This window comes from Pteronotus mesoamericanus, unplaced genomic scaffold, assembly GCF_021234165.1.
Source record: "Pteronotus mesoamericanus isolate MK-2021 breed Mesoamerican mustached bat unplaced genomic scaffold, CSHL_Meso_final contig_56, whole genome shotgun sequence".
NCBI lineage: Eukaryota > Metazoa > Chordata > Mammalia > Chiroptera > Mormoopidae > Pteronotus > Pteronotus mesoamericanus.
In genome coordinates, this window is record NW_026555201.1 from 944,477 (window position 1) to 956,526 (window position 12,050).

At 57.2% G+C, this 12,050-nt stretch overlaps 1 protein-coding gene across 2 annotated transcripts in view; it reads left to right on the forward strand.

The window, feature by feature from the left end:
- Positions 1–12,050, forward strand: part of LRP1 (LDL receptor related protein 1) — an 80,148-nt gene that overhangs the window by 40,581 nt on the left and 27,517 nt on the right. For both annotated transcript variants that reach the window (XM_054579949.1, XM_054579950.1), the window contains 15 exons: positions 1,638–1,820; positions 2,241–2,441; positions 3,631–3,876; positions 4,763–4,960; positions 6,130–6,334; positions 6,525–6,689; positions 7,330–7,574; positions 7,783–7,914; positions 8,225–8,452; positions 8,673–8,847; positions 8,940–9,034; positions 9,248–9,397; positions 9,571–9,711; positions 10,069–10,203; positions 11,796–11,927. In XM_054579949.1, the coding sequence (XP_054435924.1) occupies positions 1,638–1,820; positions 2,241–2,441; positions 3,631–3,876; positions 4,763–4,960; positions 6,130–6,334; positions 6,525–6,689; positions 7,330–7,574; positions 7,783–7,914; positions 8,225–8,452; positions 8,673–8,847; positions 8,940–9,034; positions 9,248–9,397; positions 9,571–9,711; positions 10,069–10,203; positions 11,796–11,927 (2,631 nt within the window). The remainder of the gene's footprint in view (positions 1–1,637; positions 1,821–2,240; positions 2,442–3,630; positions 3,877–4,762; positions 4,961–6,129; positions 6,335–6,524; positions 6,690–7,329; positions 7,575–7,782; positions 7,915–8,224; positions 8,453–8,672; positions 8,848–8,939; positions 9,035–9,247; positions 9,398–9,570; positions 9,712–10,068; positions 10,204–11,795; positions 11,928–12,050) is intronic.

Here is a 12,050-nt window from a genome sequence, read left to right on the forward strand (position 1 = left end):
TGTGTGGACTGGTGGCAAGAGCTTCCAGTCCCGCACTTACAAGCTAGCCAGGCTTGGGCAAGATGCTTCTCCTAAACCTCTGCTTCCTCCTCTAGAAAATGATAAGAGATGGTGTGGGGGTGGGCACATGGGAACATGGATGTCATTGTTGGTAGCAGTTGTCAGTTATGGTTGTGAGCTGAAATGGTCTGGGACCATTTAGGAGGTGGGATTTGAACTGGGCCCTGATGAGGGATTGGACTGTGGGCAAATCGAGAAGCAGGAGGGCTCTGCAGCAGGGGGGTGGGGTGGCCTGGAGAACCCGGTGGTAAGACTTCGAAGGTGAAATTGAGCACTCTTCTCAGGGGCTAGCCGAGCCAGGTGGGGCCCCTAAGACCGGAGGGGACAGCGAGGAGCGAGGCTGTGTCAAAGGGGACAGGTTACAGCAGGTGAAAGTCAGGTGCTGGGGACCTTCAAAGGATTTTGAAGCTGGGAGGTGACATGATACAGGAGGTCTTTCAGAAGATAATTCTGGAAGAGGATTAGGTTAGAAATTGGTTCACGGGTCCTGAGGAAGGAAACTCAGTTCAGAAGCTGCTGCTGAAGTCCAGGTACGAGACAAGAGCGTCGGCCATGTTCCTGGCAGGACAGGTGGGAAGGCGGGGCCTGCAGCGGCAGTGTGCATGCTAGGTCAGGCTGGAGCGGTCACCTGTGCCTCCCAGGTACTGTTCCTGCTTCTTCCTCAGCCTTCGGAGTCAGATCTCAGCATAGCAACCAGAGTGATCCTTCAGAACCTAAGTCAGATTATGCCCCACCCCTGCCCTCGAGCCTGCACTGGCTCCCTACATACTTAGAATTAATACCAAATGTCACTTAGTGGCCTGCAAGGCTCCCCTCACCTCTCTGACCTGTGTTCCTGCCACTCACCTCCTTCATTCTGCCCCTGCCGTGCAGCCTCAAACGTGCCCTGGGCCTTCTTCCAATATGCCCTGCCTAGTCCTGTCTCTGAGTTTGCACTAGCTGTTCCCTCTGCCTGGAATACACTTCCAGGTATTCCCGTGGTTCATGCCATTCAGACCTCTGCTCAAACATCTCCTGCTCAGAGGCCTTCCCTGGTTGTCCCATGTAAAGTGGCTTCCTCAACCCTCTCCATCCTTGACCCAGCCTTATGTCCATAGTTTTGAGCACTACCTGCAATTCCATTTTGGATTTCCATGTCACGTTTTCACTGTCCGTCTTCCCCAGTAGAATTTCAACTCCATGAGGATAAGGACTTCATCTTGCTCATGCTGGCACCCGAAACAGTGCCTGGAACACAGTAGGCCACCAATAAGTGTCTGTGGAGAGAATGAATGAAACAGAGGCTACGCCAATAGAGGGCTTTTGAGCTCTGGCCTAGCAAATTGCTTAGCCAGTTGAGCTTTCACGTGTAAATAGGGAGGATGGATGAGGTGCCCTTTGGGGTCCTGGAAGGTGGAACATCCCTGACTCTCCGTGCTTCCGAGGAGTGTCAGCGGTGCTCAGAGAGCGCATCATTTCTGTCTCTGTTCGCCGCCTCAGGCTGGGCATAGCGGGAGGGGGGTTGGGAAGGCAGCGATGGGAAGGACTGACCTGGAGCCCCTACCTCCACCCGATGCCCTCCGCCTGTCCCCCTGCAGCCACAAGACCTCCTGGTGGCTGCCACAGCGATGAGTTCCAGTGCCGGCTGGATGGCCTGTGCATCCCCCTGCGGTGGCGTTGTGATGGGGACACCGACTGCATGGACTCCAGTGACGAGAAGAGCTGTGAGGGAGTGACCCACGTCTGTGACCCCAACGTCAAGTTTGGCTGCAAGGACTCTGGTAAAAACAAATATTGCACAGAGCTTGGAATGGGGCAGCGCGGACAGGAGAAAACTACACTGGGAGCGGGGCGGTGACGAGGGCGATGGCAGCGCGCTGTGAGGGGTCTGGTGGGGTCACTGAGGCAAAAGGCTGCACAGAAGAAGCTTTACATGATGTACAGGGAAGACGTGAAGGGGCCAGGGCCCGCCCTAAGGGCTCTGGGACCCAAAACCCTCACCAGAGTTGAGCTTCAACAACTCCTGTACATTCTTGCCTTCTTCACTGCCCGTGTGAACTTAACAGAAAAAGCCTCAAGGTTCCCCGTGCACTGCAAGGCCTTGCAGTCATGACGCTATTAGAGACCTCTGCTGAGTCTGGGAGGGACGTAGGGCGCCCTGCTGCCTAGGTCTGGCCCCTCATACGACGCCCATCCCTCAGCTCGGTGCATCAGCAAAGCGTGGGTGTGTGATGGCGACAGTGACTGCGAAGATAACTCGGATGAGGAGAACTGCGAGTCCCTGGTCTGCAGGCCACCCTCGCACCCCTGTGCCAATAACACCTCCGTCTGCCTGCCCCCCGACAAGCTGTGTGATGGCAATGATGACTGTAGCGACGGCTCCGACGAGGGAGAGCTCTGCGGTGAGGCCCGGGCCGGGGAGAGGCCCCGGGGTGCAGTGGGGAGGGTGGCTGCGTTAGGAGCCTGGGCCCGGGCCGGGGCGAGCGGAACAGGGCAGGCTCCGTGGGAAGAGGTCTGAGACTGGGGAGGGGCAGCTCTGGCTGCTGGGCAAGTAGTACCCACAGCAGCTACCAACAACCCATGTTGATTTACCACTCACCATAGCAGGAGGCCATGCTAAGCACATCACACCATTACAGCACTTAATCCTTAGAGCAGCCAGCCCTGTGAGGCAGATGCTACTATCATCTCCATTTTACAGATGAGAAAACTGAGGTACAGAGAGGTTAAGAGCTGGTCTAAAGTACTGTGGGGACAGTGCGGTGTAGCCCCTCGCTGCAGGCACAGACCCCTCACCCACGCTCGTGCTGCAGAGCAGCGCAGAGCTGACTTTCGAGAGAAAGGCAGCAGGCTGAGTGTTGAGGTGGTCAGGGCAGGCTTCCCAGAGGAGGTGGGGATTTAATTAGGTTCCCAAAGATGGGCAGATCCTTCGGAGTGAGTGAGAACGTTGGGGGAGGAGACATGCTTTCAAGATCAAAAGAAATGGGGGTCAGCGAGGGCCACATGGTGTGACTTGGGGATGGGAGCAGGGCAGCCTTATCTCCTGTGAGCCAGGCAGACAGAGAGCATCGGGTTCCTGAAAGGAGAGGAGTGAGAGATAAGGCAGGTTGGGCCAGGCCCTGGGAGCTGCCGATGGGTCATCTGGCAGTGCTGGCAGCTCCCAGGGTGTGTCAGTACCCAGAGCAGGACATCTCGTACTGCACCTCACCCCAAATCAGGAGAGACTGAGGAAAAGGGAATGGATTCCCAGCCTTCCCCCCCGCCCCCGGAAGAGGCAAAAAGCTGGGGCCCCCACTGTGGGCTCAGGAAGCATCAAGGAAGGAGAGACCAGAGAGATGCAGCTGTGATGTTGGAAGAGGAAGGGGAGGGGTGCTCCCGTGGTGGGTGCTGGGGTCCCAAACCTGGTCCCGAGGAAGCCCGGGAAGCAGTGGGGCAGACGGTTGGCCGGGAACGGGAAAGGAGCATGCCATGCTCAGGGTGCCGGCTTGTCTGGGCTGCCCCAGACTTGGGACCCGTCAGAGCTGTGGTCCTGCCTCCTCTGTGATCCTGACCTCGATCCTGCCCCTACCTCCTCCCAACCCCGTCCCCCAGACCAGTGCTCCCTGAATAACGGAGGCTGCAGCCACAACTGTTCCGTGGCACCTGGCGAAGGCATCGTGTGTTCGTGCCCTCTGGGCATGGAGCTGGGCCCTGACAACCACACCTGTCAGATCCAGAGCTACTGTGCCAAGCACCTCAAGTGCAGCCAGAAATGCGACCAGAACAAGTTCAGCGTGAAGTGCTCCTGCTACGAGGGATGGGTGCTGGAGCCAGATGGCGAGAGCTGCCGCAGCCTGGGTACAACACTGGAGGGTTGGGCGGTGGGGTGGCTGGGCAACTGGGCAGGCCAGGGCAGGCTCCTGAGTGCTGGTTGGCCGGGCTTGGGCGGCTGATTGCCAAGGGCTAAGGTTTCCATCCAGGCCCAGCCCCAGAGCAAACAGAGACCCTGCCTGCCTCTTACAATCACAAGAAACATCCAAACCTGTAATGAATTTTTTCTGTTTGAGTCAAACTGACAGCAGTTGCCAAGAAGCAAAACCTCAACGGAGGTTGATGCTCCAGAGAATGGCAGTTTTGCAGCTGATTTTATGCATTAGAATCAAAGGAATAGACATAAGGAGGGTTACATGAACTCCATTGGTAATAGATTAAGGGGGCGGGAGAAAACAGCGCAGGAAATCTATGGGATTGGATAAAAAGTGAAACGGAAAGGCACAGGCTTCTTTACATTGGTGAGTACAGGATAGTCAATGACCAAAATTTATGGCATGTAGAGGTGGCACACTGGGAACAATAGAACAATGAGGGGCTCTGTGGTCTCCTCTCTGGTGCAAGGTTGTGCCCTGGGGGGTCTGGAAAAGATCACTCTGACATTTCAAAGGTATGTTTACCTTAGATGCAAAAAGAAAATACACAGGCTCACTTGAGGTAAAGATTGACCTTTGTCAGGGAACCTAGAGGCCTAGAAGTGACTGCCTGCTATGACTCACTTTTAGTTAGGAAATTTCATGTTCACACTGTCCTGTGTGGTTACATTCAGACTCTCAGTGTGTGGGGCCCACTAGGCTGGCTTCCCCTGAGCTTGCCAGGTTTAGCATATGTAGCTCCTTTTTCGTCCATACCCTGCCCCGGGTGGCACGGAGGCAGCAAGCCACTTGCTGATCGCTACCTCAACCCTCCTCAGACCCCTTCAAGCCGTTCATCATCTTCTCCAACCGCCATGAAATCCGTCGCATTGACCTTCACAAAGGGGACTACAGTGTCCTGGTGCCCGGCCTGCGCAACACCATCGCCCTGGACTTCCACCTCAGCCAGAGCGCCCTCTACTGGACCGACGTGGTGGAGGACAAGATCTACCGTGGGAAGCTGCTGGACAATGGAGGTGATGGCGCTGATGTGGCATGAAGTGCTCCCCAAGGGCCACTTGGGTGCTCAACCCAAAGCAGAAGCCCTTCACTCCCCCACCCCTACACTCTCGTTAATTAGGTTAGATTTTGCTGTGGTCTCAGTGCCTGACGCCCCGTAATTATCGTCAGCAGAGCTGCCAGCCTGATAATTAACAAAATGATCAGCCTTTCTTTGAAAGGGCCTGGAGCTCGGCTCCCCAAATCCTAGAATTACAGGCTTGAAAGTAAAAAAGTCATTTTGGGGTGGGGGGGCCTGATCTCTGCCTCTGTCCCAAGGCGGCCTGACCCATCTCAGACTTCCTCCATTTAGTCAACACACATTTTGAGCACCTGCCGTACATACTGGGCCCTGGGAAGCAGCAGTGGTCAAAACGGGCCTGTGTCCTCATGGAGCTTACGTGCAGGTGGGACACCAGCTATAAACAAAAGCAAGGCATACAGTGTGGAATGGAACAGAAGATGACATCGCTGTGGATTGAAGGAAAGGACACAAGGGGGGTAGGGAGAATGGGGGTTGACATTTTAAATTGGATGGTCAAAGAAGACCCCCTGCGAAGGTGACATCTGAGCAAAGACTTGAAAGAAGCACATCTTACTATAGGAGTTTGTATCATTTGTAGTAGAGAAAGCTTGGAAGCACCTCAAATATCAGATGTTCATCAACAAGGGGATGGCTAAGTAGACTGGGGTCATGTTCACACTAAGCAACAGTTTCTAAAACACACACATGCACGCACGCACACAAGTTTTCCCATAAGAAAACCTCCAAGACAGTTTGTAAAGTGACTTCTAGAAAGTTCTATCCTCATATTGGGCCAAGGTCTGTCCCCCGAAGCCTCCACCCTCTGGTCTGACCTCCTTCCCTGGGTTAGCCTTCCAGAGAGCTGCAAACAGAGATGCAGCCACGCCCTTTCCTCCAGGGTTCTGGAAGCCAGGCTTCTCTCCCACTTGACCTTCTGGTGGGGTGCGGGGCCTGGGTGAGGAGAGTGGGGCTCTGGGAACCCCAATGGAATCTGGGGCTCACCAGGGGTATTGACAGAGGTGTGAGAGTTAAGGGTGGGTCATGGGGGGTTCCTAGGACGTCGTGACTTCAGTCCAGCCTACCCCATGGGACTCTAACCTCCCACAACCCTCTCTTCTCCAGCCCTGACCAGTTTCGAGGTGGTGATTCAGTATGGCCTGGCCACACCCGAGGGCCTGGCTGTAGACTGGATCGCAGGCAACATTTACTGGGTCGAAAGTAACCTGGACCAGATTGAGGTGGCCAAGCTGGATGGTACCCTTCGGACCACCCTGTTGGCTGGTGACATTGAGCACCCAAGGGCGATTGCACTGGATCCCCGGGATGGGTGAGGACCCTGCCTAGCCCTGTTCTGGTCCCACGTTCCCCCAAAGCCTCAGTCAGCCTGACCAGGCACCCATCTCCTTAATGCTATTCGGCCCAGGGTCGGCCCCCTCAGCTCTTTACCTAGGACCCCACCACAACCCGTTCCCCAGGCCCCTGGCCTTGGCCCTCCTGACCCCCTCCCCACTCCCCAGGATCCTGTTTTGGACAGACTGGGATGCCAGCCTGCCCCGAATTGAGGCAGCCTCCATGAGTGGGGCCGGGCGCCGCACCATCCACCGGGAGACCGGTTCAGGTGGCTGGCCCAATGGGCTCACTGTGGACTACCTGGAGAAGCGCATCCTCTGGATCGATGCCAGGTCAGCGCCCCCCGCCCCTTCCCGGGAGGCCTGCATCTCCTCCTCCCTTCCAGGGCCAGGGTGGGCCAGGGTCCCAGGACCTGGCAGTGAGGGGGGTGATAAGAAGACCTGGGGGAGTTCTGTCCAGAACCAGGGTAGCCAAGGGCTGGGCCCAGTGAAGAGAGAGGCTGGGCTAGGGGACAGGCGCTGACAGAAGGAGGTGGAGGCCAGCCGTCACCCTGCTCCGAAAGCCTGGCCAAGGGCAGAAATACAACCTCCTGCCCTCACAGATCTGTGTACTCTGCTGGGGGGCTCTGTCTGCCAGGGAAAGGGGGAACTTTCTCTAACTGGTCTCTGCAGAGGGGGTGCCTTTTTCTAACCTTCGCCAAAGCCCTGTGTGCTAATGGCCGCCCTGGGGAGAAGCGACCAGAGTGTGGAAGTTGGTGACTTAGGGCTGGGATCGCCGGCCCAGCCCGACACGGTCCTGCTGCTGGGTCATCCTGTTTGCCTTCCCTGGCCAGGAGGGCTGGGAGGAGGGCTGCCCCAGTGCGTGGGGGTGGGGGGAGCTCTGGGCCAGGGCCCGGGATGGGGGGCCCCAGGCAGGGTGCCCTGTGGCTGCAGCCCCAGCTGGCACCTCACTCTGTCCCGACTATGCTCTCAGGTCAGATGCCATCTACTCAGCACGTTACGACGGCTCCGGCCACATGGAGGTGCTTCGGGGACACGAGTTCCTGTCGCACCCGTTTGCAGTGACTCTGTACGGGGGAGAGGTGTACTGGACAGACTGGCGAACAAACACGCTGGCCAAGGCCAACAAGTGGACCGGCCACAATGTCACCGTGGTGCAGAGAACCAATACCCAGCCCTTTGACCTGCAGGTGTACCACCCCTCCCGGCAGCCCATGGGTAAGGGCCAGAAGGAGCCAGCAGCCTCGTTAGAGGCCCTTAAGAGAGGCGGGGGCAATGGGAATGGGGGCGGGGGGTGGCAGCCTGCTGGCAGAGAAGGACTGGCAGCAGGTAGTGCTGAAATAGGGACAATGAGGAAATGAGAAAGACCAGGGAGGAGCCAGCAAGTCACAGGATGGTCTTGCTTCTCCTTGTTCCTCCCACTCAGCTCCAAACCCCTGTGAGGCCAATGGGGGCCGTGGCCCCTGCTCCCATCTGTGTCTTATCAACTACAACCGGACAGTGTCCTGCGCCTGTCCCCACCTCATGAAGCTCCACAAGGACAACACCACCTGCTATGGTAGGAGGCCCCTGCCCGCAGAGCCAGGGGCAAGCCAAGGCTGCAGAGGAAGGTGCCAGCGCCGGGGCTTCCCACTGCAACAAGCTGGACAGTCCGGCTGTGAGGGACCTGATTGTGGGGGGGGCGGGCTCCAGGGCCCGCCTCTGTGAGAGGAGGCTGGGCCCCCGGCAGGCAAGTTGTACCCAGGGGAGGCACTTCTTGATAGCTGAGGGCCAGCGGTGAATTCAAGGAGCAAGAAGGAGGGGCCTAATCAGGGTGGGCAGTCCAGAGACAGGGGGCTGCCCTCAGTGACCTGCCCCACGCTCCACAGAGTTTAAGAAGTTCCTGCTGTACGCACGTCAGATGGAGATCCGGGGAGTGGACCTGGACGCCCCCTACTACAACTACATCATCTCCTTCACGGTGCCTGATATCGACAATGTCACAGTGCTGGACTATGACGCCCGCGAGCAGCGTGTGTACTGGTCTGACGTGCGGACACAGGCCATCAAGAGGGCCTTCATCAACGGCACAGGCGTGGAGACGGTCGTCTCTGCAGGTTCTGCCTGGACCCTGCCAAGCCCTGCGGGCACAGGCGCTCCTCTCCCAGCCCTTGCTCCCTGCCCTGGTCCCCAGTGCCCACTTCCTGTCCCCTGGGTCCTCTTGAAGTACTCCAGCCTGGTTTTCTGGTCCCTATTCCCACAGAAGTCAGGCAGTCCCCCACCTCCCAAACCCTGCCCTGCACACCCCCAACCACTGCCTCCCCCCTGTACCCCCAGACTTGCCAAATGCCCACGGGCTGGCTGTGGACTGGGTGTCCCGGAACCTGTTCTGGACGAGCTACGACACCAACAAGAAGCAGATTAATGTGGCCCGGCTGGATGGCTCCTTCAAGAACGCAGTGGTGCAGGGCCTGGAGCAGCCCCATGGCTTGGTTGTTCACCCGCTTCGCGGGTCAGTTCAGGGCCCAGGGTTAGGGAGTGTGAGGTGCGGGTGGGGGAAGAAGAGGACTCAGCTTCCCCTCCCTACACCCCTACATCCCCCAGGAAGCTCTACTGGACCGATGGTGACAACATCAGCATGGCCAATATGGACGGCAGCAACCGCACCCTGCTCTTCAGTGGCCAGAAGGGCCCTGTGGGTATGAGCTTGCCCCGCCTGCCCCACAGCTTCCCTAATTCCTTGACCAGGACATGCTCTCAGGGTTCCCCAGTTGCCCCTCTGTCTCCCCAAACTCCCAGCTCAGTGTTTATTCTCACCACGTTCTCCCCAAAGGCACGCACCCCTCACACGTCCCTAGAGGTGAGCAACCCAGCTGGGTCAGGGGTCATGCTCTCCACCTGCCCTCTTCTAGGCCTGGCTATTGACTTCCCTGAAAGCAAACTCTACTGGATCAGCTCCGGGAACCACACTATCAATCGCTGCAATCTGGACGGGAGTGGGCTCGAGATCATCGACACCATGCGGAACCAGCTGGGCAAGGCCACAGCCCTGGCCATCATGGGTGAGGGCCGCTGGGTGGGAGCAGGGACGGGAACAGAACAGGCCAGGCGAGGTTGGCTGGGAAGATGGGAGCTGGCCTGGGGGCAGCCTGCTCGGCCTGCCAGGCCTTTCAAGAGAACTGGGCGGAGTGGGAGGAGGGCCTTCCCAAGGGTCTCACCCCTCCTGCTGCTCCAGGGGACAAGCTGTGGTGGGCAGATCAGGTATCAGAGAAGATGGGCACATGCAACAAGGCTGATGGCTCGGGCTCCGTGGTTCTGCGGAACAGCACCACCCTAGTGATGCACATGAAGGTCTATGACGAGAGCATCCAGCTGGGTGAGACATGGGGCAAGGGGCAAGGGGTGCGGAATGGCAGGCAGAGAGGCCAGGGCTGCGGGCGGGAGTGGCTGCAGGAGCCCCTTGGCAGGATAACATAAGGGAATGAAAATGGGGTGGGTTCCTCTCACCCCCCGCAAAGGGGCTCCCCTTTCTAATTCTCACTGAAGCACCATATAGGTTCACAGCCGCCCTGGTCGCTGGGCCAGTGGTCAGGAGGACAGCTGGGTTGGGTGGGGACTCCCACAAGGTCCAGGGTGAAGAGAGTGACTGTCTCCCTGCACAGCACGAGCCGGACACTGAGGTCCCAGGGAGGGCTACTCACCCGCTTACTCTGCCTTCCACCTCCTCCCCCAGGGCACGAGAGCACCAACCCCTGCAGTGTCAACAATGGGGACTGCTCCCAGCTCTGCCTGCCCACATCGGAGTCGACCCGCTCCTGCATGTGCACAGCTGGCTACAGCCTCCGGAGTGGCCAGCAGGCTTGTGAGGGTCAGTGTCCCTGCCTCTCCTCCGCACTTTGACCCAGGCCCCCAACATCCATTGCTTCTACCCTATAGCCCTACCTTCCCGTCCTCACCTTGGCAACAGGCTGCTTTCATCATGCATTAAGGGTCTCCTAAGTTGGATACTGAGTAAGCCCCTCTGTGGTGGGAGCTGTGGGGGAAGCCAGGGGACAACGGTCCCTCTCCCTGTGCTCTGCAGCCCTAACCAGAAGGGGGGCTCATATGTAGGTGAAACCGGATCGTGAAGTAGCTCTGACTTCGGTAGGATTTTGGAGAAAAAGATGTCAAAAGGCAGTGCCAGGGCCACCTCCACGGATGGAATAGGCGTGCCGTGAGCTGGGTTTTATAGGACCAACAGGGTTTGAGTGTGTGGCTCAAAGGAGAAAGGATGATACACAAGGCAAGTGGCCCAGAGCAACAAGAGGGAGTGTGCACGGGCCTGGAGGCACCAAGCCCCAGTGGCGGGCAGGGTGTGGGGGAATCGTGGGATAGGCTCTGAGGCAGGGCAGGGCCATGGGTTCTCAGCCGGGAGTGCCTGGAAAGTGGTGTTTGGTGCAGATTAACCTGGCGGCAGAGAGCCGGCTGAATGGGGGAGGGAGAAACTGAGGCAGTTAGACCAGTTAGGAGGCTGTTAGAGTAATCCCAGTGTTAGGAGATGGGGCCTAGGCTGGGGCTGAAGAGAAGGGATATAACTCAGAGACCTTTCACAAGAGCTTGCTGACTGATTTGTGAGCCTGCCCCGAGGCAGCATTTCCCAAAGTGCACTCCTGGGCATCTCCCTCTTTGATGTGGGTAGATGTTGCAAAAATTAACACTGGGTTGAACGAAATTTTAGTTTTTGGTTTTGTTTTGTTTTGTTTTTTGCTGTAGAATGTCTGAGAACCTTGAATATGCCTGTCTGCACTGAAAATTTTGCAAGAAAAGACTAGTGTTTGGAGTTTTTCCCAACTCGCTCAACCACAAATCTTTTTTTTTTCATGGAGCCTGAGCAACCTGGGCCCATTTGGGGATTCATTTGGGGACACACTGTATCAAGTGATAAAGGCAAGAGAAGATTCTGGGATGCGTGAATATGACGCCTCCTAAGAAATGGGAAAACAGAAAGAGACTGGCTCAGAAGCAAGATGTTGGGAATGTTGACTTTCAGGTGTTAGAGAGAGGAGAAGACAAAGAGGAAACTCAGGTGGAAATCTAAATTTGGAAGTCGTGCAGTGTGATTGTCTGAACCTTCCCAGATTCTCTGTAAGGGCCTTTGCGGGTGCAGGGTTGTTTGTATTGAGGGAAGCAGGATTGGAGGTCGGAGCACAGGGAGCGCCATCCGGGCCTCTGCTGCCATCTGGTGGGAGTCCAAAGGTCTTACAGGTAGATCCCCAGAGAATGTTCCTTTCCTGATACCCAGAGAGCTGAGCTCCCTGCCCAGGCTAGGAGGGGTGTGTGTGTATGTGTGTAAAGGGGAGAACCATGATAGTTGGGGGAAATATATCAAAAGGGATGCAAAGAAGAACAGGTTTGAGGGTGACAGAGGCCCCGCTTAAAGGGGTGTTAATGACGCCCATGCCTGAAGTATTCTTGTTTCAGGTGTGGGCTCTTTTCTCCTGTACTCCGTGCATGAGGGAATACGAGGAATCCCGCTGGATCCCAATGACAAGTCAGATGCCCTGGTCCCAGTGTCAGGGACTTCTCTGGCTGTCGGCATCGATTTCCATGCTGGTGAGCCATTTGGTGGAGGGGGGTAGTGGGGCATGGCCTTTTGGGGTGGCGTTCTCTTGAGGGTCCAGTGTCAGGTTGCCTGACCTCAGCTGGAGGGGGAGGCACATACACACAGCTGTCCGC